Raw genomic sequence first — 24,892 nt, forward strand, 5'->3', positions numbered from 1 at the left:
AGAGCTACTGGATCCTAAGAGAAAATAATGACAATATTTTATTTATCCTTTGGATCTTCTTCTCCTGCCCTATGTCCAGGCACTAAAATATTTATTTAACTTATTTTATGTATGCTGTTTCTCATTTGAGAAATCTCTGATGGGGCCCACTGGTTTCAGAAAAAGTTAAAAGAGCTTAATCTGCAACCAGGGTCATCGAGGTTTAGACCGTATTACCCTTTAGCACAGCATCCTACCACACACACAGCAAGTCTGGGTAAATGACAAGCTCTCCCTCTGTAAAATTCACTTTCCCTCGGCTCTACTTACAAAACACCTATTAGTCCTTCAAGGTTCAAGTGAAGTATCTGTTCCACCATAAAATCTTCTCCAATACTACTTTCAGATTAAAGTTCTTCATCCTTCGTGCCTTCTGAGGACTTTATATTTCTATTTGACATTTATGTTACTCTGCCTGGTCTTATGCTAAATTTGGTATAGATCTATCCAGTTATCAGACTTCTTTGCTAGTAAAGAGGAAACTGTATTTCAGCATGAGGTTGTCTTTCTCCCCCGTCTGCTATTCCTCTGGAAGATTCATTCCTGAAGCCTCTGTAGTTAGCACAGTATATGCAGCACATAGTACATGCTCAGTAAGTATTTCTTGAATAAATGATTTCCCAATGGACCACATGTTCTTTGAGAACAGGTATTGTGCCTTATTCATTTCTATTTCTCACAGTGACTGGAAAAACCTGAGTAACAGAAACTGCTACAGGTTGAATTCAATATTAGGCTTATTGACACTGCCTCCTGGGTTCCTGAAATATTTGGCTAATCCAAGGACAATTTGTCATTTCTTCTTCCCAAAAAGACTGGAGTACTTTATATATGCCAAATCTTATTCCAGGATCTGGAGGTACAACTGTAAACAAGACAAACCACACGTATGTTGAAGTGCAGGCGATAGTCACGTAGCTAATAAATCCACCTCCCCCTGCCAAAAAAATAAAGTTTTTCTAAACACCTGAACTCAATCCTCAGTCACACCAGCTTGAAACCCAGGAATGATCAGGGGCTTCTCCCTATACCTTGCTTCAAGTGTTATTTGACAAAATGTAAAACTGCCACCACTGGATGATGGTGCTAATGATGATGGTGGTGATGAGGAAGGTGACTGCACGGTCCTACTCCTCTTCAAGTTCAAGGCTATTCTCCAAATTCAAGCCCTCATTCTGCCTTTTGGAATAACTAAAATTGCTTTCTAACAACACTTTCATGCTTCCCATCTCTAACATTCCCTTTTCAGTATTGCCAAGATAATTTTCTTAAAAAGCAGTGATCTTATTACATTATAGCTCTGTTCAAAAGCCCTCAGTGTCTTTGCACTGCAAACACAGCGTGAACACTGTTTAGACTCCTTAATGTCACACTCAAGGCATCTTCCAAAATTGACTTCTAATTTGTCTTTCCAGACTCATTTGCATTGTTGTTCCTATAATCCAGACTCCCACAAAATCAGCTTTTGATTTGGTATCTTTCACATAAAATACATCTCCACCTATTTTATTCAAATTCTGCCTATACCTCTAGGCCCAATTCAAGGATCTTGTATTTGTCTCTGATTTTTTCCCTTCTACATATAAAAGCTCAGTTTACTTTGTGCTCTCCCCGCTAAGCTTACCTGTTTCTACCTCATATTTTCATTGTTCAGGAATATAGCTCCTGTATCCAACTAGAGTGTATTTAATCATTGATTCAATAAACATGCAATAGGCACTTACTAATAGATATTTCCATTATTCCAAAGCACCAAACATGTATTATATTCATAGTAAATACTGAACGAATTTTCAAACAAAAATGTACTCAAAATCAAAATAGTATTTCTCTAAATATGAACAATAATCTCCACCAAAGAGATACATAAGAATGACAGAAGACAGCAGCTTATCAAATTTTAAGTATGTACGAAAGGGTGGGTAAGTTAGGAGAAAACAGAATCAAATAAAAAGCTAAGAAAATTTATTCAAAATAATGTGGAAATATTGAATCAATCTTGCCCATTTCAATTTATGGATGTACCTATCATTCTGAGATACAAATTCATAAACACATGCATATTACGTCCATCAACTGGAAACTATATACAGTGTCAAAATTTATTGAAATGAGAATCACAAGGAAATGTAACAGTTTTGTGAAATTTAATAAAATTTTATGGGATGAAATATTTTTTTTCTTTTCAAAGGAAACAGCTTTAGAAGATGATCGATGTCTGCTATTATGAGTCTATATTTGTATTTCCTTATTTTAGAGGCTTTTAAAAAATACAAAAATACACTTAAAGCACTTTTAGTTATACTAAAGAAAAAGATAAAAGGTGATTATTTATAGGCAATCATATTCACGATGATAGACTCTCAGAAGCCAAATCCAAACATAAATTTTAAATGGTTTTTGGAAAGAATTGAGAATGAAAATATTTACATAATTTCTTAGAAACCCTGGCTTTTTATTGCTGCACTTCAATATTCCCTCGGGGCACAGGGGAAGCTACTTCAAAGATTTATTTGATACTGGAACGTTTGATTTCTTTGTTTTTCCTTCCCAGTGTAGGTAGGTCTGTTGCTTTCACTCTATGGCAATGTGCTGTATTTTAAATTTTAAATTTGCTCACCAGTGATAATGAAAAATGAGTCTGTTTAGGCAGATTAAGCAAACACACCAATGCTAGCATTTAAGTATATAAATTACATAAATATACTAGATTATCAGAAAACTATCCATCCATGTATCAGTCATCTTCGATAACAGACCTGCCAGTTCATAATAATATAACTGGTGACTAATACCAAATGTCTGAAACTTCTACTTACCTGCCTATCCACTTCTGGGAGCAAAAGCAGGAGGTATTGTTGAAAATGCTGAGGTAAGGAAGCAAACGTATGTTTATTTATTAATGCCCTCAAGTTAGTGTTGACAAGAATAGATCCCGGGGTTTCTATGTCAATATCCTCAGCTTTGGTCCATTTCAAGTGTCCTGTGATAAATAAGCAAGAGGTATGAATTCACTATAGATTGGGAAAAACATACACCTGTACACACACATATGCACACTGACTATATATATATATAATATATATATATTTGATAATGTATTTAATTCTATCTCTTTTAAGAATGATATTTCAGAATGAAATCTCCAAAGTTTCTTTGGGTTTCCATCTTGCCTTAGTTGTCTTTAATTTTCATAACGTCTACTTCACTCAATACCATCTGTATTTTTAACTCAAAGTAGCACCAGGTCTAGATAAAGAAGTATTTTAATTACGGTCTTCCAATTAATCAGAATCCTCAAAAACTTTAGAAGCATAAATGGTAACAACTACAGTTTTTGTAGATTCTATAAGACCTAGGATCAATGATAACAATAAGACTGCTGTTAATGTTAATAGAGATAATGAAAGCATTATAGCTGATAGCTGTGTGCTCCCCAAGTGTCATGCACAGCACTAAGCACTGGCGTATTTCAGAAGATTCCTATTCAGGGTAATTTAAGGGTAATGCTTTAAAACAGCAATCCTTTATAAAAATATCGGCTGTGAGGCCTGAAATGTCAGTATGCTTTGTAGGATAATTCTACAACTCAGGTACGATGACCTCCAACAGACGGCTGTATATACAGCCCACAATTAGAAATTACGACACACAAGGGAACAATCCACCATAAGGCACAGTCAGCTGATGCATCAAATGGAAGAATTACCACTCTCAGTTGCTTGAGTTAAGAGAATCACTTGAATGTGATTTTAATAGAGTGTGATTTAAATCAAGGGTCAGCAAATTATTGCCCATGAACTATATCCAGTCCAGTGGCTGCTGGTAAACAAACTTTTACTGGAACACAGACATGCCCAATTGTTTAGCTACTGTCTAGATGTGCCTTCGCACTACAATGCTGAGTTGAATAGCTGTGACAGAAATCACGTGACTCGCAAAGCCTACAGCATTTACTCTCTGGCCCCTAACAGAAAAACTTGCTGTCCCTTGTTTTAAACAATAGAAACAAAAAAGAAAATAAACTCATTATGCAAAAACAGGACACTGTAATTTTAAAAATAGGCAGATTTGAAACAGAAACAGATAGAACTTCTAGAAATGAAAATTTAGTTTAAAAATTTTTTTAAATATTCCATGGATACAATGAAATAGCTATTGAATAAATATAGAGTTGATGAAAATATCTAGAATGCAGCATTAAAAATGATGAGTCAAAAAAGCAGGAGAGAGAAAAAATAAAGGGAATGGAATAAGCAGTCAGGATGCACATTTATAGGAGTTTGAGAATGAAAAAACACAGCAAATGGCAGAGAGGCAATATTTGAAGAGCTAATGTCTGAAAGTTTTAGAACTGAAAAAATGATGAGTCCTCAGATAAAGCAACATACCAAATCTCAAAAAGGATAAATACCCATTCCTCCATCCGATGTGTTGAAATAGCAAAACATCAAAAATAAAAAGAATACCTTAAAACAGTTTTGAACAAAAATAGATTACCTCCAAAGGGATCACAATAAGACACAGGAACCTTATCGTCAATAAATTACAGATGACAATGAAATATCTTCAAAGGGCCAAAAGAAAAGAAGCATTGATCTAGAATTTCGTTAATAATAAAGTCCCTTTAAATGGCAATGATATTAACGATATAAGAATATTTTCAGTATCCAAAATGGAAACTATCCCTTAGAGAACCTTGCTGAAAAAGTACTAGTGGATGTTCTTAACAAATAAAGAAATTAACTGAAAGAATGAATGAGTGGGCTGCAGAAGCAATGACAAACTAAAAGATTCACAGACATGAGTAACTCCAAATAAACATTAACAGTGAAAAATAATACTAACAACTAATGAGAATTAAAACAAAATGGAAAAAAAACCCAAAAAACAGGAGACAGCAATTGCATGAGAGATGGGAAGGTGTGATTGAAATGAGAACACCATATAACCCTGGCACTGTTTGGAAACAGGAGAGATACTGTTTGTTAAAACTCTATAGGTAGTGTTCTTCTTTGTTTCTTGTAAGAGTCTTTATTTTAAAGTCTATTTTGTCTGATATGAGAATTGCTACTCCAGCTGATTTCCATTTGCATGCAAGGGATCAATCCAAGAAGAAGATTTAACAATTGTAAATATTTATGCACCCAACATAGGAGCACCTCAATACATAAGGCAAATGCTAACAGCCATAAAAGGAGAAATCGACAGTAACACAATCATAGTAGGGGACTTTAACACCCCACTTTCACCAATGGACAGATCATCCAAAATGAAAATAAGTAAGGAAACACAAGCTTTTAATGATACATTAAACAAGATGGACTTAATTGATATTTATAGGACATTCCATCCAAAAACTCTGTAGGTAGTCAATGGGAGAAATGGAAAGGACTTATAACTTCCAAATAAATTCATGGAAGGAAAACTCAATCACATGAAGGCATAAAAGGAGAAAAAGATTTTTAATTAAGTCCCCAACACAGTAAAAAAATACAAATGGATTTCATATTAGATTTTAAAAGTAACACAATTTGATTATATACTGCTTTACAAGAGATATACTTAAAATAAAAATCACATGGAACAGAAGAAAATGAGGAGATAAACTAAGACACACCAGGCAGACATTCAAAACAACAAAAAAAGCAATACTACAATATTAACATCAAAGATAAACAAAAGTAAAAAAAAAAAAAAACCTTATTGGGGATAAGAAAGTAATTCCTTGAGTATAAAAGGAATAAGTCACTGGAAAGATACAATGACCTAGCGCCTGCATCCATTTCAACAGTATAGCATTCAAAATTTTAAATTGAGAGAATTAAAAAGAGAAATAGGCACTACATAATGCCAGTGGAACATCTGAATATATTTTGCCAGACACTGAGATAACAAGCAAAAAACTTGTTTTATGAATACCAAGGACTTTAAAAATTCAATAATCGATCTTAAACCAATGAATTTAACATAGGACACTGCACTGAGCCGTTAAGAGAAAGCAATTGTTTGGTTAGCACTCAGGAAACAGTAAAGAAAACAAAAAAACAACAAAAAACCCCAGCTGACCACTGAGTCTCAACAATACTGAAGAATAATATAAAACCTCATCTCTCTATCCACAAAGAAGTAAAATTAGATATCAATAACAGAAACATAGCAACTCTCCAATCTTCCCACACTCATTATATATTTGGACATTTGGAAGCACACTTCTAAGTACCTCACAAGTTAAAGAAATGTTTTGTAATGGAAATTACAAAATATTTACATTCTAAATGATAATGCCAAAATTTGTAAAATGCAGCTGAATTTGTTTTAAAAATAAATTGTATATATTCGAGAGTAGAAAAAATATTGAAAATTCATGAGTTAAGTGTGCAAATCAAGAAGTTAATGAATGAACTATAGAATAAAAACCAGAGAAAGAAGAAAGGAGAAAGACTGTAAAGAATAAGAGTACACATTCGTGAAATAGAAAAGAACAATGAAGACCATCTGGAACAGAAAAAGGATTTTTTTAAGACTAATAAAATAGGTATAAATCTAGTGAGAGATGGCATAAACAAACATGAATAGGAATGAAAGGTAGGCACATAATTTGAGATACAGTATAGATATACAAGGCAAATAAAATTATAATTAAATTTTGATTTTAAATAGTAAAATATGCATAAAAATCATACTACTGACTTTAGCCAATATCTTTGAAGACATAAAGTATTTCAAGTTTGCAAATTTTCAAATTATATTAAAAATAGCAAACCTCAATAAATTTGTGAAAACTTTTGTAAACTAAATAGACAACCCCTCCTTCCCCACATACATGCACAACACACATTACAAATAGCCCTAACGATGAATTTTACCAATACATCAAGGAACTCTCCCACCACTTATTTTATACTTATTCCAGTGAATACGTAAAGAAAGCTCTTCAGTTCACTTTATGAAGTTAACATAACTTTTATTCCAAAATAAGGACAAACAAAGACAATATGAGAGAAAATCTGTTCGCCAATCTCACTTATAAACACAAAAAGTACAAAAATTTTATCTATTTTTTTGCCCAACAAACGCCTAACATTTGTTAGGAATGAAGTCAAGGTGACAGGTATATAGATGTATGTTTTATTAGCATCTGTATTTTTCTATATGCTTCAATTATTTCACAGGGAGATAAAATAGACTACAAGAAGAGAAGAATTAGGAAGAAGTTTATTTTCTCAGCAGAGAAGGCAAAGGCAAAACCCAGAGACAGAAATGTTGAAAATACAGGAAAGGAATTTGCTTAATGCTTACGTATGGCCGAAATACTCTCCATACTAGGGAGTTGAGGTCATTTACCAAGAGTAACTTTGGGAAGGAGTACTGGGGAAATGAGAAAATCATAAAATTTTAGAAACATGTATTATGGACAATGTGAGAAGTAGAACTTATGCTGTTGGTCACTATTTGGTATGGTTCAAAATATTTAAGGGTATCAGGGGAAAAAAAAGACTATGTGCCTCTCTAAATGTTTTATGACAAAGTCAAAAGAAGATCTATTTCAAAGATGTCCATCTAAGCAAAATTATGTTTTATAATTTTGGAACAAAGACAGAGCAGATGAACTTACTGCTAAATTTGTTGCCACACAGGATGTTTAATTCCATTTTAATTATCCTTACATACTTACTCTTAATTGGCTTAAGAACAAGCTCATTATATCTGATTGTCTTATCTCATTAAAGCTGGTACCTCATCTCCCTACACTAAGCAGAGGAAGAAAAGAGGTAGTCATTTTAGTGTCTAATTCCTGGACACTAGAGAGTATAAAGTAGCTGAGGTCCGGAGAAGCAAAGAAGCAACAATTGCCGAATTGCGACAATAAGTGTCTGTGCTATAGAAGACGACACTTTGTAGTCATAATAAAAATCATGGGAAAGTGTCTGATGAGGACCAGGGAAATTATTAGTTTCACCAAAGGGAGTCGAAGAGCACCAATCTGAATAAAGGCTGCAGACTTTGGAGACCTTGCTGGCTTAAAGCCTCCTGTTTCCCAGAAGGGAAGCCACACAGTATTTGTGCATAAAATGTGCACACAAGATGCACTCACATACACTCACACAGAGGGAAGGAGCCCATGAAAGAGGCAGACCAAGGCCTTTGGTTGCAAGAGGAACGGCCCAAAGAAATACAGAAAGAGTTCAAAACGAGAGTTCTTCGTTGTCTCAAAGAAATTAGAGACGAATGGATTCTGAAAGAGCTCAGAGAAGAAAGATAGGCTTTCAAAGAGTAAAGTCTAAGGAAAAACAATTATCAGAGGGCAAAATCTAATCATCTACGACATAAATCCAAGTGCCCTTTACAAATGAAGAAATTGTGTAAACAGTCTACCGGGGAGCACTGAATCCATTACCATATAGTACCAGGGAGTTAGTGAACTATGGGGATTATGGTAAAAAAAAAATAGATTATTAAATGTTAACAACCTTGATGTTTAAAAAATAATATAACAAAAACATGGAGTTAAGAGGGACTATAGGTATAATTATCTCCCTATCCTTTATAATATATTGTCCAAAGCTTGAGTAGTTAAAAAGATCATCACTCCTATTTCAGCTTTTCATGCTTTTAGTATCTTTGGAGAGAACTTTTAGATATGAATATATCTCGTGGCGATGTTTAGCAATTTTGTTTTTGGTTTTACTTCCATTCTTTTTTATTATTCAGGCTAAACTTAATTTAGTACTTTTAATTAAAATGATATAATTCCATTTTTCTAAGATGACCCCTGACTATGGCTACACATTAGGAGATGTCAAATAATATTTATAAAACACTGGGGGAAGTTATTTTTTGGATATATTTTTTTTGCGGTACGCGGGCCTCTCATTGTTGTGGCCTCTCCCGTTGTGGAGCACAGGCTCCGGACGTGCAGGCTTAGCGGCCATGGCTCACGGGCCCAGCCGCTCCGTGGCATGTGGGATCTTCCTGGACCGGGGTACGAACCCATGTCCCCTGCATTGGCAGGTGGACTCTCAACCACTGCGCCACCAGGGAAGCCTGGGGGAAGTTATTTTTGATGATAGTATTTAGGGTTACTCTTCAAATTTATTTTCCTGCATTAATTTATTTCAAAAGTATGTAACATTTTATGAAACCACCAAAGTTGTAATTCTTCACTACAAAAAGATTAAACCAAATAAAATATATTGGAATGAATCCCAGAAGTTGAGCTCAGCAAGGACATTTATTAAAAACCCCTCAGAGATATCCATTAGAAGCCTGGATTTGTTTAGTAAGTCATTTTTAAACTCCTACTGTGTGATTGGGTAGGAAGAAGCATAATTAAAAACTGGTGTAAGTCAATGACCCCTAATTCAAGGAACTTACATTTTAGTTATGATTCTAAAACGCTGCGCAGAACAGAGAATCCTTTACTCTGTAAGATTCCTAAGGTCACAGGACATCAGAAACATTACTTTCTAGAAGACACATGGGATTCTATCTGGAGATGGTCACCTTTAAGGCCCCTTCTTTCCTTTTGAATGTTTTCACTTTCCATTGTATGGTGCTGGGCATATATTGGAGGCTTAATAAGTACTACCAACTTCATTTGCACAAAATAAGCCATTGTACTCAGCTGCTTGTTGGGTCACTCAGTCAGTCAGCGTTCCTTCCTAGTAATCACCTTCAGGTTACTTTTGACCTTAAATCCCACCTTCTTCCTCTGATTTTACAGGATCAGCCAGGAAATGTTTTAGTTGCTAGCTCTCCTTCTATGTGTAACTAGTGTACCTGCATTTTAACACCCATGGCAGGCTCATCATGTCATAGATGCTATGCTACTCCTCAGTGGTGCCCACAGGTCTACAACATAGGCTGGGTGATTATAGACATTCAGAACATATTCTGAAATAATGGTTTGGACTTTGGAGCTAGCTGTGCCTTGGCTTGTAATAGCTGTGTCATTATGGACAACCCTCTTAACCCTCTGGGCCTCCGTTTCCTCAGCTGTAAAATAAAAATAATTCAACTGTACATAATTGAAGTAAATGAGATAATATGTCAAAGTACCAAGACCACTGCATTAAATACGGGTCGTTTTCCATTCCTTCATTAAAGTAGCTTCATTATTTCTACTACTTAGTAGTCTAAAAAGAAAAAAGCAGGTTAAAAAGAACATGGTGTTCTCCTTTATCGCCTTTTAAATTTGCTAACAAATTAGCTGAAAATCCTTTACTGTATGATTGTTAACCTTTACTGTATGATTGTTAACATATAAGATGTTAAGCGGCATGCAGGATTCCTAGGTTACAACAATTAGAACAAGAGATCCTGATTGAAGACCTGAGTACCTGACAGGATCCTGACAAGAGTACAAGGCTTGTTGAACCCCAGCCCTGAAGGCAGCTAAGTAAAGAAATGAAGAGGTCCCCATGCCTTGAATTTTCTTAAACCCATGATATGGCATTGACTTTCCTGAGGTTGGTAGCAGACTGTTTTTAACTGAAGGTCACTGACTTTTAAATTACTTAGGGTAACATAACATGATATTGGGGGGGGGGGGTTCTTTTTTTAGTACATTCTTTACATATCACTCTCCCATTACAGTTTCCAGCTTCAGAAGCTACTCAAAGTACTTAATTTAGAAAACTCAAAAAGACTAGGAAAAAACATGTCAGTATATATGTAGGTGTTTATAAACTAACACATATGTTTTGGGCTAGACAATAACTATAAAATGATTTAGCCTTGGAAACAATGAAGAAGATAAATTATGCTGTGTTTAAAGAATGTAAAACAAACATAAATTCTGCTTTCCCAAAGATCTCTTACACAAGGCTATCTAAACCCCCTTCAAAGACTTTACTGAAAATATGCTCCCAGAATTTAACAAAATCCTGGTATATAGTAGTCACTCAATAAATCTTTACTCAATAAATAAATAAATGGGTTAAAATCTTGCTTGAATTTTACAAACAGATACACTCTGCAAATAAGAATTACCCTAAGTTGCCAAGAAAGTAAGTGGCAGAACCAATAATAAAGTTCAGGTCAATAAATCTGTACTTTCTACCCATCATTTTACAAAATGTTACAATGATCTAGGTCATTATCATTACCCTAACTCAGAGATGAAATAACTGAGAGAGAGAAATGAAGCCATTAGGTCCAGACATCCAACGAGGCAGGTTTGGTCTAGAATTTTAATGTTCAGCCTAGGATACGTTTATTTTCCTCTTTTTAGTTTCCATATTCCTTTTCCCCCAAAATGCTGCTATTGAGTTCCTGATGAAAAGTTATCAGGAAGGAAATCTTCAAAAGAAAACCTGGTACTGACTTGCAAGACCCAGTAACTGTCTGCCACACTTCTCGGCAACTGTACACTGTTTTTCAGACAAGCATTATTGAATATTTCAAACAGCATAAGATGAAAAGTAAGGCAGAGCAGTTTTACTGCAGCAGACCCCAATGACAGTGTACTCTTCAGTTCAATGAACACTTCATAAAAGTTGCATTTTCCCCCCAATACAATGTATTCCGATAAAGTGAAACCCAGTTGCAGGAACGAAACACTGCATGTTAGACAGAATTATGACTTGGCAGATAATTACTTGAATACGTAGATCGTTTTAAACCTCTTATCTTTAGCCTCTGCTTCATCCAATAGTATCATTCACAAATTTAGCAACATGCTTAAAATCATTCCATTGTAATATGTTGCGTTCTTTAGCACCCTTTTTGGTTTAGATAAATTGGGAAGATTTAAAAATATCCTTAACTATTAAAGAAAAAAGTCCCCATAATTTCATTCAACAAGATTTAAATATCTAAAATGTGAAATGTTATAGTATATTGAACACTCACCTAAACCAGACTTTTTTAATCGTTTTAAGTGCTGACTCGTTTGTTTTCCAGTGGGGGATTTTTGCCCATGTTTCATTTCTTTATCTGAACTGTCTGCTTCACCATTTTTAGATTCGGATCCTAAAAAAGGAAATAGTTATTATGTCATTATCTTCCTCTTGCTGTCCTTGAAAAGAAAAATCTCAAATTGTTCTACAAACCGCAGATATTATCTCCTTTGCTAAGAGTTAATACACTACCTTTGGCCACAATCTGATTCCTCTACTGTATATAAAGAGAAAAGCCCAATAAATCAATCAAACAGAACAAAAAGCATGAACAGATGGCCTGATAGTGGAGTCAAAGACACGTTCACTGATCTGATAGCTTTTCAAAGAAGCACTCAGATCTTTTGTGAAAATACACGAAGAAGCTTCTGTGCCACTTGGAGACGATGCAAGACCGAGACAGAAAGATGAAGGATGAAGGGAGGCTTGGAGACAGGGAGAGATCATGCCTTTATTAATAACTTTATGTTGAAGGAGGAAGAGAAAACGCAAACATCACTCTATAATATACAGAATGGTACATAGCTGATAAAGTGGCAGAGGTAAATTAGAAGAAACGGTCAGGGCTGCACTGAGGTGAGAAGAATGCTGCCAGAACACAAAAACAAATAAAGGATTCCTGATTTTGTAGCAGAGGATGGAAAAACAAATTCACACTCACGGAAGAACGGCTTTTGATGGCATTACACGTCAGCATGGGGTCCACCATTAAAGTTCAACATTCAAACAAAAGCCAAAGCAACAGCAAAAAAAATCCACCTAGCAGTACTACACATTTTCTTGCATCTATTGACATTAGCAAATGAAGTCCTCTGATGATGAGCAAGCTTTTGTTTTGTTTTGTTTTTAAGAGTGAAATACCCTATTATTTTCGAATCACTGAAAGAGTCTAAGGTATAAAAAAAATTAAATGAAACCTCAAGTGGAAATATTATTCAGTTCCAGAGAAAATTCATGACATCTCTCTTGGTGAGAAAGCCTCCTCCGGGAAGAAACTGGCCAAGCATACAATATTTTAGCTCTTTACCTGAAGGCGAATCCGACTGCTCATCAGACACCTTTAATGGTGTCAAAACAACACGAGGAACAGTCTTGTTTACCATCATTGAGACTCCATTTCTTCTTTTCTGCTGCTGCCTCAAAGCCTACAAAACATGATAATAAAATAGAACATAAAAATATCGTCAAAATGATTTCTCATAATTGAATTAAATGATCCACTTGCCCATCATTAGATAGAACCTCTTAAGAGACTTAAATTCCACAGAGTCACTCATTTGTCAGGACTCTTAAGCGTCACCTTCCTGTCATTTTCCCTCAAAAGCATAAAATCAGGCTTTGGCAAAGGGTATAAACCTGAGACCGTTTTCGGTAGAATTCTGAAAATAAAGCAGCACGTAAAGGTTTGCTCTACCTGAGCAGTGTGGCCTGAGAGCCCGTGGAATTTGAAACCATGACTCCCAAGGAAAAGAAATGTAAAATAAATGTTTCGAGACCAGGATAAAAATATATGTCTGCACTTCTCTTGCAGGTGCGTCCTCTCCAGTGGGCTGCTCAGTCAATCAAGTTAACACCGAGTGTCATCAGTATGTACAGCAGGTAAGGACTACAGTATTGATGCACTCACTCAGCCGCGGGGAGCGCTGCACAAAATCACTGAACATGGCAGGAATCATTTATTTCTGTGAAGGGAATCAGTCCTAATCTTGGAAACCTTGCAGCACTTGGCTTCTGTCTGCTTGACTTTGGGCATTAACCTTCAGAACACGAACATGACGGCATTCTGGCAAATCCAGGGAAAAGAAGACCGATACGGGAATAAATTGCTCCAAGTGGGAGTGCTTTGTGTTTCATAAATGAATCAACCTTGGTGATGATAATGTACTGAAAAGACACTGGAAAGTTTTGAAATACAGCATATCTAGCTGATCGTTTTACGCAGAAAATTACCTGTAATAAAAAGGGTCTTAAGCAGACACAATTCAAGAGAGGATAAATTCACGGTTCCAGGAATATTAAAACTCCTCAAAAGGTTAAAAGGCTGACCACAGACAGTCTCCAACCTTTCAATTCCTGGTTTCTGTGTAATTTCTACCAATTTTATAACATTTCAGCTACTTGACTAATGTCCTTTGACCAATAGTTGTCACAGTCTCCTGAAATACTGCATTGACTGTATATCCCCTTGCTGACAGAAACAATACCATTTTATTTGCAAAGGGTTTTACCTGAATGTCCAACTCATAGACCACAAGATTTAGCCGTCAAATAACTGCAGATGTGAAAAATTAAATATCACTTAAATGAGAAAAGACATATTCAGATGAGATTTAAAACCACGTGGGAACGTGAATGGCTTGGGAAATCGCTTACAAATGATACTGTTGCTAATAATAACAGGATACATCTTCCCTTCAACTCTTACATTTATTGACCTTTTATAAAGTACTAGGCACTGTGGACGGACAGGGATACAAAAATGAATAAGAGGCCATCTTCCTCACCTTTAGCTTGCTGGCAATAATATTCTGAATGAGAGCATGTGTGCTATAAAATATTTATGACATTTACTCTTTCATTAGGGTGTGTACATAATTGCATAAATCTCTCTAGCCTTGTGTGAGAACTCCGAGCACTTTGTAGACATTAACCTATCAATCCAATGATAAAACAGAATGAGGCGGGCTTCCCTGGTGGCGCAGTGGTTGAGAGTCCGCCTGCCCATGCAGGGGACATGGGTTCGTGCCCTGGTCCGGGAAGATCCCACATGTCGTGGAGCGGCTGGGCCCGTGAGCCATGGCCGCTAAGCCTGCGCGTCCGGAGCCTGTGCTCCGCAACGGGGGAGGCCACAACAGTGAGAGGTCCGCGTACCGCAAAAAAATTTAAAAAATTAAAAAAAAAAAAACAGAATGAGGCAACGCAGTACCTGAAATTACAATTAGGCCCATATTTACCCACGATGTAGGACATCACAAAACAAAACCTGTATAAAGAGTGATTAGTTTTTAGGAGTCTTCACATCACAGATTTCAAACTTTTCCCTTGGCAATACAAATAGGCATTTGAAAAATACTCATTTTATGGCATGGTGGGGAGGTGTATTTTGGAAAATGTTGATTAAGAAAAAAAGAGATGATATAACAAGAGGCTTAGAAGCTGGAATCATAAAGTCAAAGATGACATGTCTTTTTACAGTGTTTGTAGTAAATAATTATTAAAGTAACAAAAATTTTGTCCTCAATTTTTAGAGCGGAGAAGACTCTATTATAGAAAAATTAGCAGTTGGACAGAAATAAACCATGATATACATAATGTAATAAGAAGAAAAACCCAAGGCTATTCTGAATTTTAAACAGCCAAGCTGGAGCCAAGTAGGGATAAGGAATGCTAGTCAATATTGAGCCCATTTCTATGGTCTCAATGATTTTTTACTGAAAATGTATTTCCTGCTCAGAAATTTGAACAATATTTCTTGGTACATTTTCTTAAATACTGAAATGCAACACTATGTGCCTGTAAGTGATAAAAACAACTATGCCTATCATTTAAATGATTGTTTTAAGTGTATTAAAAATACGCATTTTTTTTTTTTTTGCTTTACCTCTGAAAAACAAGCATTATTCTCTATCCCAAATAACATTTCTAGGGTCAAAGAAGCAAAACTTGGGAAGCCTTTTTTTACTATGACGCCAGTCACAGTAGTAAAGCCCGCAGGCTAGTAAACAAACTCAGGAGTATCAGAGTTCAGCTATGAGAAGGGGCAACTTGATAGCATTTACTAGATCCGTAGCCATTTTAGGCTACCTTGGGGATTCCAATTCACTTTCTAGAAAGCAGGATTTATTTGACTGTGGACCCTGGGGATACCCTCCAAGCAGATCAGAATGTGGATGGAGGGGAAAGAAACCAACGTTGACTCAACTGAGATGTCTGGGACAGTTTGGGCTGGCTCCAAACAAGAGAACTCTAGCACCTGTTACGTCCACAAGGCAGGTAGTAGTATAGTGATTCCCAGTTCCTCACTCCAGGGCGTGGCTTCTGCAAATAAAGAGGCTAGCTGCTCTTGGTTTGTGTGTTTGTTTGCTTTGGTTAGATACCTATATTTCTGCAGCTACGTGCCCATGGGCCACTCACACATGCTGCGTGTCTCCTCCTCCCAATCCCTTGAAGAATGTGCAATTATTTTTGGACCACACCAGCTGGGCTAAGACCAGGACAAGGGGGAGGCTGAGGACTGGGATGCCTATACTCCATTGGAGGTGGTAGTAATGACTCAAGAGAAGCAATACAACTGGATTTGTAGGTGAGTTGTCCTGTTTTCAACAATGTGTCAGACAAAACAAAGAGGTCTCTGAGCCAAATTCAGCCAGAGGGCATCAATTTTGGATACCTGCTAAACACCTTTCCCAAAGTCCCTCACCCCCCCCCCAAAATGAGTCTGACCACTGCCCAAGAGAGGTATTAAAAGCTCCCTCTTCTACTGTGCTGACTTGCCGCAGAACAGGGGCTGATGCAGAGTTGTCTTAACGACTGTGAGGTATGTATGAGGCTGTAGAATCAGAGAACTCACTAGCTGTGTAGTGCTGAGTAAATTACTTGGGTAAACGTCTCTGTAAAACAGAGACAGCAATGTTGGCAAGGCTTTTTAAATAGGAACTCCACAGAGCTATGTTTCATATAGGTTTTTGGGGGATGGTCGACGGCCACCTGGCCTCCTCTCAGTAAGTCCTTTGAGGCTGTGTCTAGCACCCGGCTTCACAACAGGGTACTCCTGTATCCCATTATCCTTAACTCTGAGCTGTAGCTAAAATTCCAAGAGAACAAGAAAACTTCCTATTTTATGCTACAAATATAACAGAGGTTAAATGCAATTTACCTTGTAATTATCTAAGTTTGGGTATCCCAGCCTGGAAAATATACATCCATGTAATAGCTTAAGCAAATACAATTAGGATGACCACTTTTGATGGTCATGGAAGATTTGCTCTGCACAAAGATACCCTGAAAGGGGAGATTTATTTGTTGTTGTGACAACTTGGGGATGGGATGCCTTTCTCTATTCCACACCAAAGGTTTTAATTAGCTAGTGGTGGCCCTGTTGATCAATCTATAGCATGGTTTAATTTTGACACTAATGTTATACAATAAGTCTTACTATATTAGTCTAGATTCATTTTAGGAAGATGATATCAATGAAGTATCTCCAACTACTCAACCCTTAGGTATACAATGGAATGCTAACAGAATATCTTATCGAACAACTTTAAATCCTAATTTCAATTCTAGAAAGAAGCAATACCGAAACCAAAATAAACAAGCAGATGGCAAGTGTAATTGCAGTCTACTAAAAGGCTTGTCTTTCAAGCTGCCTGGACATGTAATGTCCTCATGCCCAAACTACACAGAGTACATCGGACTTGCCAAGTTTAGTACTTCCAGGTATCATTCAATATGAAAGAAATTTATAGGCTTACACTTGGAAATAAACTTACTTATTTAAGGAAACCAACATAACAGAGCTAAACCAGTCTAGGAAAGTAAAGATCATATCACACAATTACAAGTCTGGCTTTGAGTGAAAATCAAATGCTTTCCTCTAGAGAGGTATCACAACATTCTCTTGTAAAAAGAGACAGAAAACCTTTAGATAAATATTTTATTTTTTAAACAGAAAGCTTGGGATAACTCTAAAAACCTGGAAGAATTCTCATTTCCACCCCAATGAAAAATGAAGTAAAATCTAAAGCCAGAGGCCTTCATGTTAACTTGGAATTTGCATAAACAAGTAATACCTTCTTTGTTTTCATAGAGAAAGAATACCAACAATGTAACTTAAGAATGCACTGGATGCAGTAAGCCCTTGACTGAGAAGTCGGAAAATAGCACATGCCGTGAATGCTAAAATAATGAGAAATACACACATATGAAACAGCTGGCTGTGTCAGGCACCAACAATGTGCATTGTTGCTAGAATGCTAAATGTCAACACCCACGTCCAGAAACTGCTATCATGCAACATAACCTTTGGAATTTCACAGTACTGGTCAAACATATAAAGCGAAAGCAAAATACCAGGAATATGTCTGTTTTGCGATACGAGGAAGGAAAAGGATCTCCAACTTTATGAATAAACTCTCCCACCCTAAATAAATAATGCAGGAAGTCAAAGAAACCAACAGGAACAACACAGAAAGGTTCTGTTCTCCATCATGTTACCTCCCATCATAACAGACCTCAACCCATCCTTTTTTTAACCTTGTATTTGATTCTGCTGTTTAGAAAGTTCCCAAATTTAATCTTTCTTAATTATGCTTCCTTGAAATTCAAACTCTGATCATTTCACACCTTTTGGGATTATTAAAGCTAAAATACCAAGGCAGAAAGAAGACAGGGAACAAGGTCATAATCAGCAATCTGTTATTCTCCAGAGGCTTCTGAATATGCTTATCATGAAGATTCTATTCAGAAATATAACTGCTGAAATAACAACATGCTATTCATGCGATTACACCCAACATACGATATTAACTAATGTTTTGATGATTGGAAAGTTAAAAGGACCCAAATATTAGGGGCAATGAAAGTACTCTGCATCAATAGCCAAGGGGCACTATCGCTTCCGTATTGTCCAGCCTGTAGCTACACTGCAGTCAACAGCGGTGCAAAGTTAAAGCGCCCACTCTCTGCAGCACCATGCTTTGGGTGGGGGTGAGGGCTTCAGAGCTGGGAAATTATGCCTGGCTTATTTTGCATGAGGTTTGTTTTCCATTATTTTTCTTCACTATACTTATGCATATAAAGCTACTGGGTTTTGTTTTTGTTTTTTTTTCACCTACTTCTTTCTAAGAATCTACGCTGGACAAGCTATAGTTGAACTACTAAAACCCCACTGACTCAGAATATACTTCTAGTAAAATGGTAAAAGCTAACACGTCCAAGTACCTCCCTTTAATACGTGCCGATACTGAACACATTGTTCCCTGTGTCAGGAAATAATATTCTTAATGACTATGTTTCCCTTGCATTATACAAATACTCAAGAATGTAGATTTCCTTGGATCATGTCAAAAATCCACCTATCCCATTATACAGCATATGCTAAAAGGAACTAGTTAAGAAGGCAGAACCTGAAACTGTGACTCTGAGTTCAAATGTCATCTCCAAGATTTACTCACTGGACAATCTTGTGTAAGTTCCTCTGGGCGGTAGCTTCCTCATTTGAAAGATATTTTAAAGGATTATTTTAAAGGATTTGTATGAGGATTAAACGGCATAGGGCCTGATAATGCAGAGAATAATGTCTAGAATTCATAAAAATAAATGACAGCTAATGTAATTATTATTAGGTTATTTGGCTGGCCCTATATTGGTGAGATTATGATTTGTGCCTGTATGTGTACACACAAAACATATTCGCAACCATGGAAAATATATATATATATATATGGATATATAATGGCACATACACTTACAAAGAATTCTACATGGTCACAGCCATTCAACTATCAAAAAGAAAGCTGCAGATTTGCTGAGGCTGCTACAATTTAAAATGCCGCATGTTCAGTCAATTTTTGAAATGCTGTCTTAAGAAACTCAGCAATTACAGGGAATCTGGGCAAAATTCTGCAAGAACAGCTTTTCTTCTAAATGTATCTCCAGTATGAATTTCATTATTAATCAAACATTAGCATATCTGCTATATATTGTGCCATACTGTATGGGTAACTAATTTGTTACCTGGTTACACAACAAGAAGTTTTAAGACATTAATAAATAGCTCTTTGAGGACACTAAGAAGCTTCCAGGGTAGGTTTCTTAAAACAAGGCTTAGACCCTAATCAAGCAAGTGGCGCTTCCCATGAACATGTGCTCTACAACAAAACAAAATAAACAAACAAAAATACCCACTAACTCAAAGCTGTGTAATGTTTTAGTAACTGTAAAAAAAAAAAAAAAAAAAAGTTCAAAGGATATGAAACCAAAATGAAGAAAGTAAAAAATAATGAGACATGGCAATACAGAGATGTGAATGTTAGTCTTTACACTCACACGGAGGAAGATTTCACAGGGTATACACATTTTCTAAATCACTGCTTTTCAGAAGTATGAGTTTCATTTATGATTGCATCTATGTTTCTTAAATGCTCCAGTTACCAGTATCCAGTTTTGTATCTTTCGTTCCATCCTGGTTAGTGTTTTAGTACCTGCATCCTATTTGCCACCTGAATCAGCCTTTTTCCAGGCTTCCCTACCATCATACATTCTTTATTTCACCAATTAAAAAGGGATCTCAACACTGAATTCAATTTTGTTCTTTGGCATCTATAACATTTCTCAAGAGCAATGATACAAATGGCACGTTCAGTAAAGAGTATTTGACCTCTGTAGGATGAAACACTGTTACTACCCTAAATATAATACCAATGAAAGGAAATACTGCAATTTCAGTAGTTAACACAGAATTTACAAGTAACAGAATTCACTACAAAAATGTTAAGTTTCTTTCCTAAGTTTCCTTGTTTGTAATAGAGGAGTAGGTGGAGACATTCTAAGTCCAGGGGATTGGATGTGAATATTAAGTAGCTTTACAGGCTGGTGGGACTTTAAAGACATTTTAAACTTTATTTAAAAACATGGCTTCTCCTTCTTGCTATAAATATATCACTTAGAATGACACCTCTATTCCTAGACTTGGTAAGGGTCAGCAAGGAGTGAAGTGGAGGTGGCTCTCTCAGAAGGATGAAAATAAAAAATGAGGAAAGCAGTTAAACAAGGGAAAACCATGAATTCAGGACTAAATATGTAAGGTTTATATTTATTGACCTTATTACTATTACAATCATGCAATGTTCCCCTCTAACCATAGCATCTCTTTCATTTCTTCTGGGCACATTCAGCATTTCTGGGGTGGGTAGCAGAAGCTAACATTTATTGAGTGATTATTATGGACCACTCACTCTACCACATGCTTTCAGTGTATCACCTCACTTAATTCTTGGATCATTCCCATGTGAAGGGTACTTTTATTTTCTACATCTTCTAGAGAAGGAGTTTAAGATTCAGAGGAGAGAAGTGGCTTACCCAGAGTCACACAGTAGCAAGGGTTGTAAGCAGCTTATGTCTGAGCCCAGACCCCAACATTATAACCACACTTCCCAGCACCGTCTCTGGACAAGGACACACAACTCAAGACTGCTTACGTAACGTTGGGATGATACTGCAAAGCTGACCTCTATTCAGCACCAAACGCACTAATGGAGAGCCTACATACAAGCAAGGCACGATTGCTATTTTTCTTATTTATAACAATGCATTTCAGTAATAAGAAAGACATCACATTTATTTTGACGTCGACTATCAGATAAACACAAGATCATAAACGGAGACATTATTTTTAAAATATGCAACGCATGTATGAACCCAATATACTTGCTATAAAACACACACACACAAAATCTTAGTTCTGTATGATTCCAAACACATTTTCCCTCTTCTATTTTACATCAAAGGTCTCAGCTAACCCTCTCCTAGTTTTTAGCATAGATTAAAATCAGCATATTGAATATTAAGGGGTTAGTTGAATCTAGGACATCTCTGTTGCTTTCCGATTACTATGTTCTTATTTATTTTACTTGCTACGCATAACTTCCATTACCTTAAGTAGGCAGAACTGAGGGACAAAGAAGAAATGCCAGCAACCTTACCTGCTTGAGAGCCTTTTTGGTGTGTTGCTGAAAGGAAGACACTAACTTGCTCTGCACTGCTGTGTTAGGAAGGCTTGAATCTCGAGTGGAAGATGCCTCATCAATTACCTGCTTTGCACAAACTAGAAATAGAGAGATAATAATATTACTAATTTGAATTCCTTTTTTATAGCCACTGTAATTACCTCACTTGGAGCTTTTCTCCAATTGAAAATGGATACGTAAAATAAGGCAAAATAGCACAGTAAAAAGAAGAGTATCTCGCTTTAAAGGAAGGGATCATTTAATAATTGTGTGGCCACGGTTACAGTGAACTTCTCTAAGCCTCGGTTTCCTTACCCACTAATTGACGATAATTTCTATGTTTTGGGCTATTGTATAGACATAAAAAAGAACACAATATCTGTCTCAAGAGTTGGGAGTCAGTAGGTACTTTCTGGAGCTGAGTAGGGAGGCTGGACAATGCACAGCATTCTAAAGAAAGAATCTACATTGATGAAATTGTCTTCAATCTACTAACCTCAGAGGTACTATGATTCTTTTATTTAACAGCTCTCCTTCTATAGAATCTATGGTCTACTGGGGGGTGTGTATCCTCTTCTATGGGTCAAGGCAAACAGCACAGAGAAGGAGAAATGAAATCTGAGATGCTGGGTGTCAACTGAAGATAATTACTTTCAAGAAAATCATGTCCTCTGCAGACTACAATATAATCTGCTCATTTTTTTTATACCAGAGTCAAGCTTTCCAGGCACCTAGTCTATGCAAGTCAAGCCCACCGTCACTTTCTGCTCTATGACACCTGTGCTGGAGCTCCAACGCTTCTTTCTGGCCTCCACAGACATTCCTCCTGGGAGACCAGGTTTCACACTTTGGCAGCAGTGTAGACGCAGGCCTTTTCTGTGCACTTGATGGGAGGAGTTTATTTGGAAAATCAAAGTGAGGAAGCACTATGATTAGTGGCAGAATGAAGGCGTACGTCAAATACAGGAGGCAAGGGGAAGTTCGACAGAAGAAAATAGCTTGAGAACATATTGTAAAATCTCAAAATAAGACTTCTTAAGGGCACCAGGGTTTATGCTAATCCAAGAAAATTTTCCAAGGAACAGTAACTTGGGAGGATTCTGACCTGAGTTTTAAAGGAAGGTGGAGGAGTTAAAAATGATTCTAGTCAAAAATGGAGGCATATGCAATCCCACTACTGGGCATATACCCTGAGAAAACCATAATTCAAAAAGAGCCATGCACCACAATGTTCACTGCAGCACTATTTACAATAGCCAGGACATGGAAGCAACCTAAGTGTCCATCAACAGATGAATGGATAAAGAAGATGTGGCACATATATGCAATGGAATATTACTCAGCCATAAAAAGAAACAAATTGAATTATTTGTAGTGAGGTGGATGGACCTAGAGTCTGTCATACAGAGTGAAGTAAGTCAGAAAGAGAAAAACAAATACAGTATGCTAATACATATGTATATATGGAATCTAAAAAAAAAATGGTTCTGATGAACCTAGGGGCAGGACAGGAATAAAGACGCAGACGTAGAGAATGGACTTGAGGACACAGGGATGGGGAAGGGTAAGCTGGGACAAAGTGAGAGAGTGACATGGACATATATACAGTACCAAATGTAAAATACATAGCTAGTGGGAAGCAGCTGCATAGCACAGGGAGATCAGCTCGGTGCTTTGTGACCACCTAGAGGACTGGGATAGGGAGGCGGGAAGGGAGACGCAGGAGGGAGGGGATACGGGGATATATGTATGAATATATCTGATTCACTTTGTCATACAGCAGAAACTAACAACATTGTAAAGCAATTATACTCCAATAAAGATGCTAAAAAGAAAAAAGATCAATACACCTCCCACCAAATACTTTAGCCTCCATGTTACTAACTATAGTTCAATGCTTATTTAAAATATTTTATTTTGATATGAAACATAGATACAATAAAATGCACAAATCATAAGAGTTAAAAAAAAAATGGGCATATGCACGTGTTAGTGTCGAGAGCACTGCTTTAGACAGACTCAAGCTCATGTTGCCTAGAAATGAACATGTGGTCCATGAAAGAGCATACTTGGAAAAAAGAGTTAATCAAGTTTTATTTTAATAACAGAAAGTAATCAGGAAGCCAAAATGGACATGTTTTGGAAGATAAAATAATTGTTAGTTATTAGTGCCAGGTGCTGGACATGTGATCTCATTTCATCCTCACAGCTTCCTTGCGAGATGGAAAAGTATCATCTCCACATTCAAGAGAGAAAACTAGAGCTCAGAAAGGGTCAATAACTTGCCCATGGTCACACAGCCAAGTGAAACAGCAGAGCTGGGGTCGAAGGCCAGGTCCATAATCTTCCGCTTAGAATATCTGGCTTCGAGGGCAAGAACTGATACAAAAAATTTAATGTCTAAAGAAGTTTAATTTACGCGCGTCATGTTGGAGGACATGAAACAGGAAGTTAATGAGGGTACAGGGAATAAGACGTTGAGCTCTGACAAGAAAAAACTGAGAGCGATTGGCCCAGGAAACACTAAGGTTGAAGCTGCCAAAGCATGTGCCCAGGGATACAGGGAGAGAAGTCCTTGAGTTTAAGACCAGGTAACTTTTTTTCTATTCCACACAATATGACATTTTTCGCTTAAAACAGTCTAAATGTTCTAGTGAAGAAACATTTTATAACACTGATTGCATAAACTATGGCTTCTAGGCTTCTCTCCTTGGAAGCATCACTAATTTGTAACACTTTGCCAAAGCTTACTTATCAAGAAATAATCATCGGTTTATACTCTAAAGATAAATTTATTTTTGTATTGATTACATAGATGGCCTTTTCAATGTTCTGGAGTCGATATGAAGTGTGACAAACTGGGGAGGTGAGAGGAAGGTGGCAGGCAGGATATACGATCCCAGAAGAACAGACCTAAATGGATGGAATGGAAGCCCCGCCAGCAGTAAAGTGAGTATTAGCAAATACATTTCATTACTTCCACATTCTTAAATTAGTACTGCCACCTCGAAAAATACAAACACAATGGTAGTTGAAAAGGATAACCAAATGCAGTACATGGGTTTCGGGAAATGTGTGGAAAACAGGAGAATGCTTCTGCTTACTGGACATAGAAACAAATTTACTAATTTTCTTAGGAAATGATTTTATCCATAAGTGTTTCAAAGGTAAACTTCAAGGCAGCAGGATCGAAAAACAACAAATACCGAATCAGCGTAGATG

General features: G+C 36.7%; 1 protein-coding gene across 1 annotated transcript in view; it reads right to left on the reverse strand.

Moving 5' to 3' along the window:
- The window catches only part of ASXL3 (ASXL transcriptional regulator 3), a 140,341-nt gene that overhangs the window by 67,561 nt on the left and 47,888 nt on the right, over nucleotides 1-24,892 (reverse strand). The window contains exons 4-7 of the mRNA XM_065890447.1: nucleotides 21,647-21,768; nucleotides 12,970-13,087; nucleotides 11,896-12,015; nucleotides 2,859-3,022 (exon numbers count right to left, since the gene is read on the reverse strand). Coding sequence (XP_065746519.1) covers nucleotides 2,859-3,022; nucleotides 11,896-12,015; nucleotides 12,970-13,087; nucleotides 21,647-21,768 — 524 coding nt within the window. The remainder of the gene's footprint in view (nucleotides 1-2,858; nucleotides 3,023-11,895; nucleotides 12,016-12,969; nucleotides 13,088-21,646; nucleotides 21,769-24,892) is intronic.

Source organism: Phocoena phocoena, chromosome 13 (assembly GCF_963924675.1).
Source record: "Phocoena phocoena chromosome 13, mPhoPho1.1, whole genome shotgun sequence".
NCBI lineage: Eukaryota > Metazoa > Chordata > Mammalia > Artiodactyla > Phocoenidae > Phocoena > Phocoena phocoena.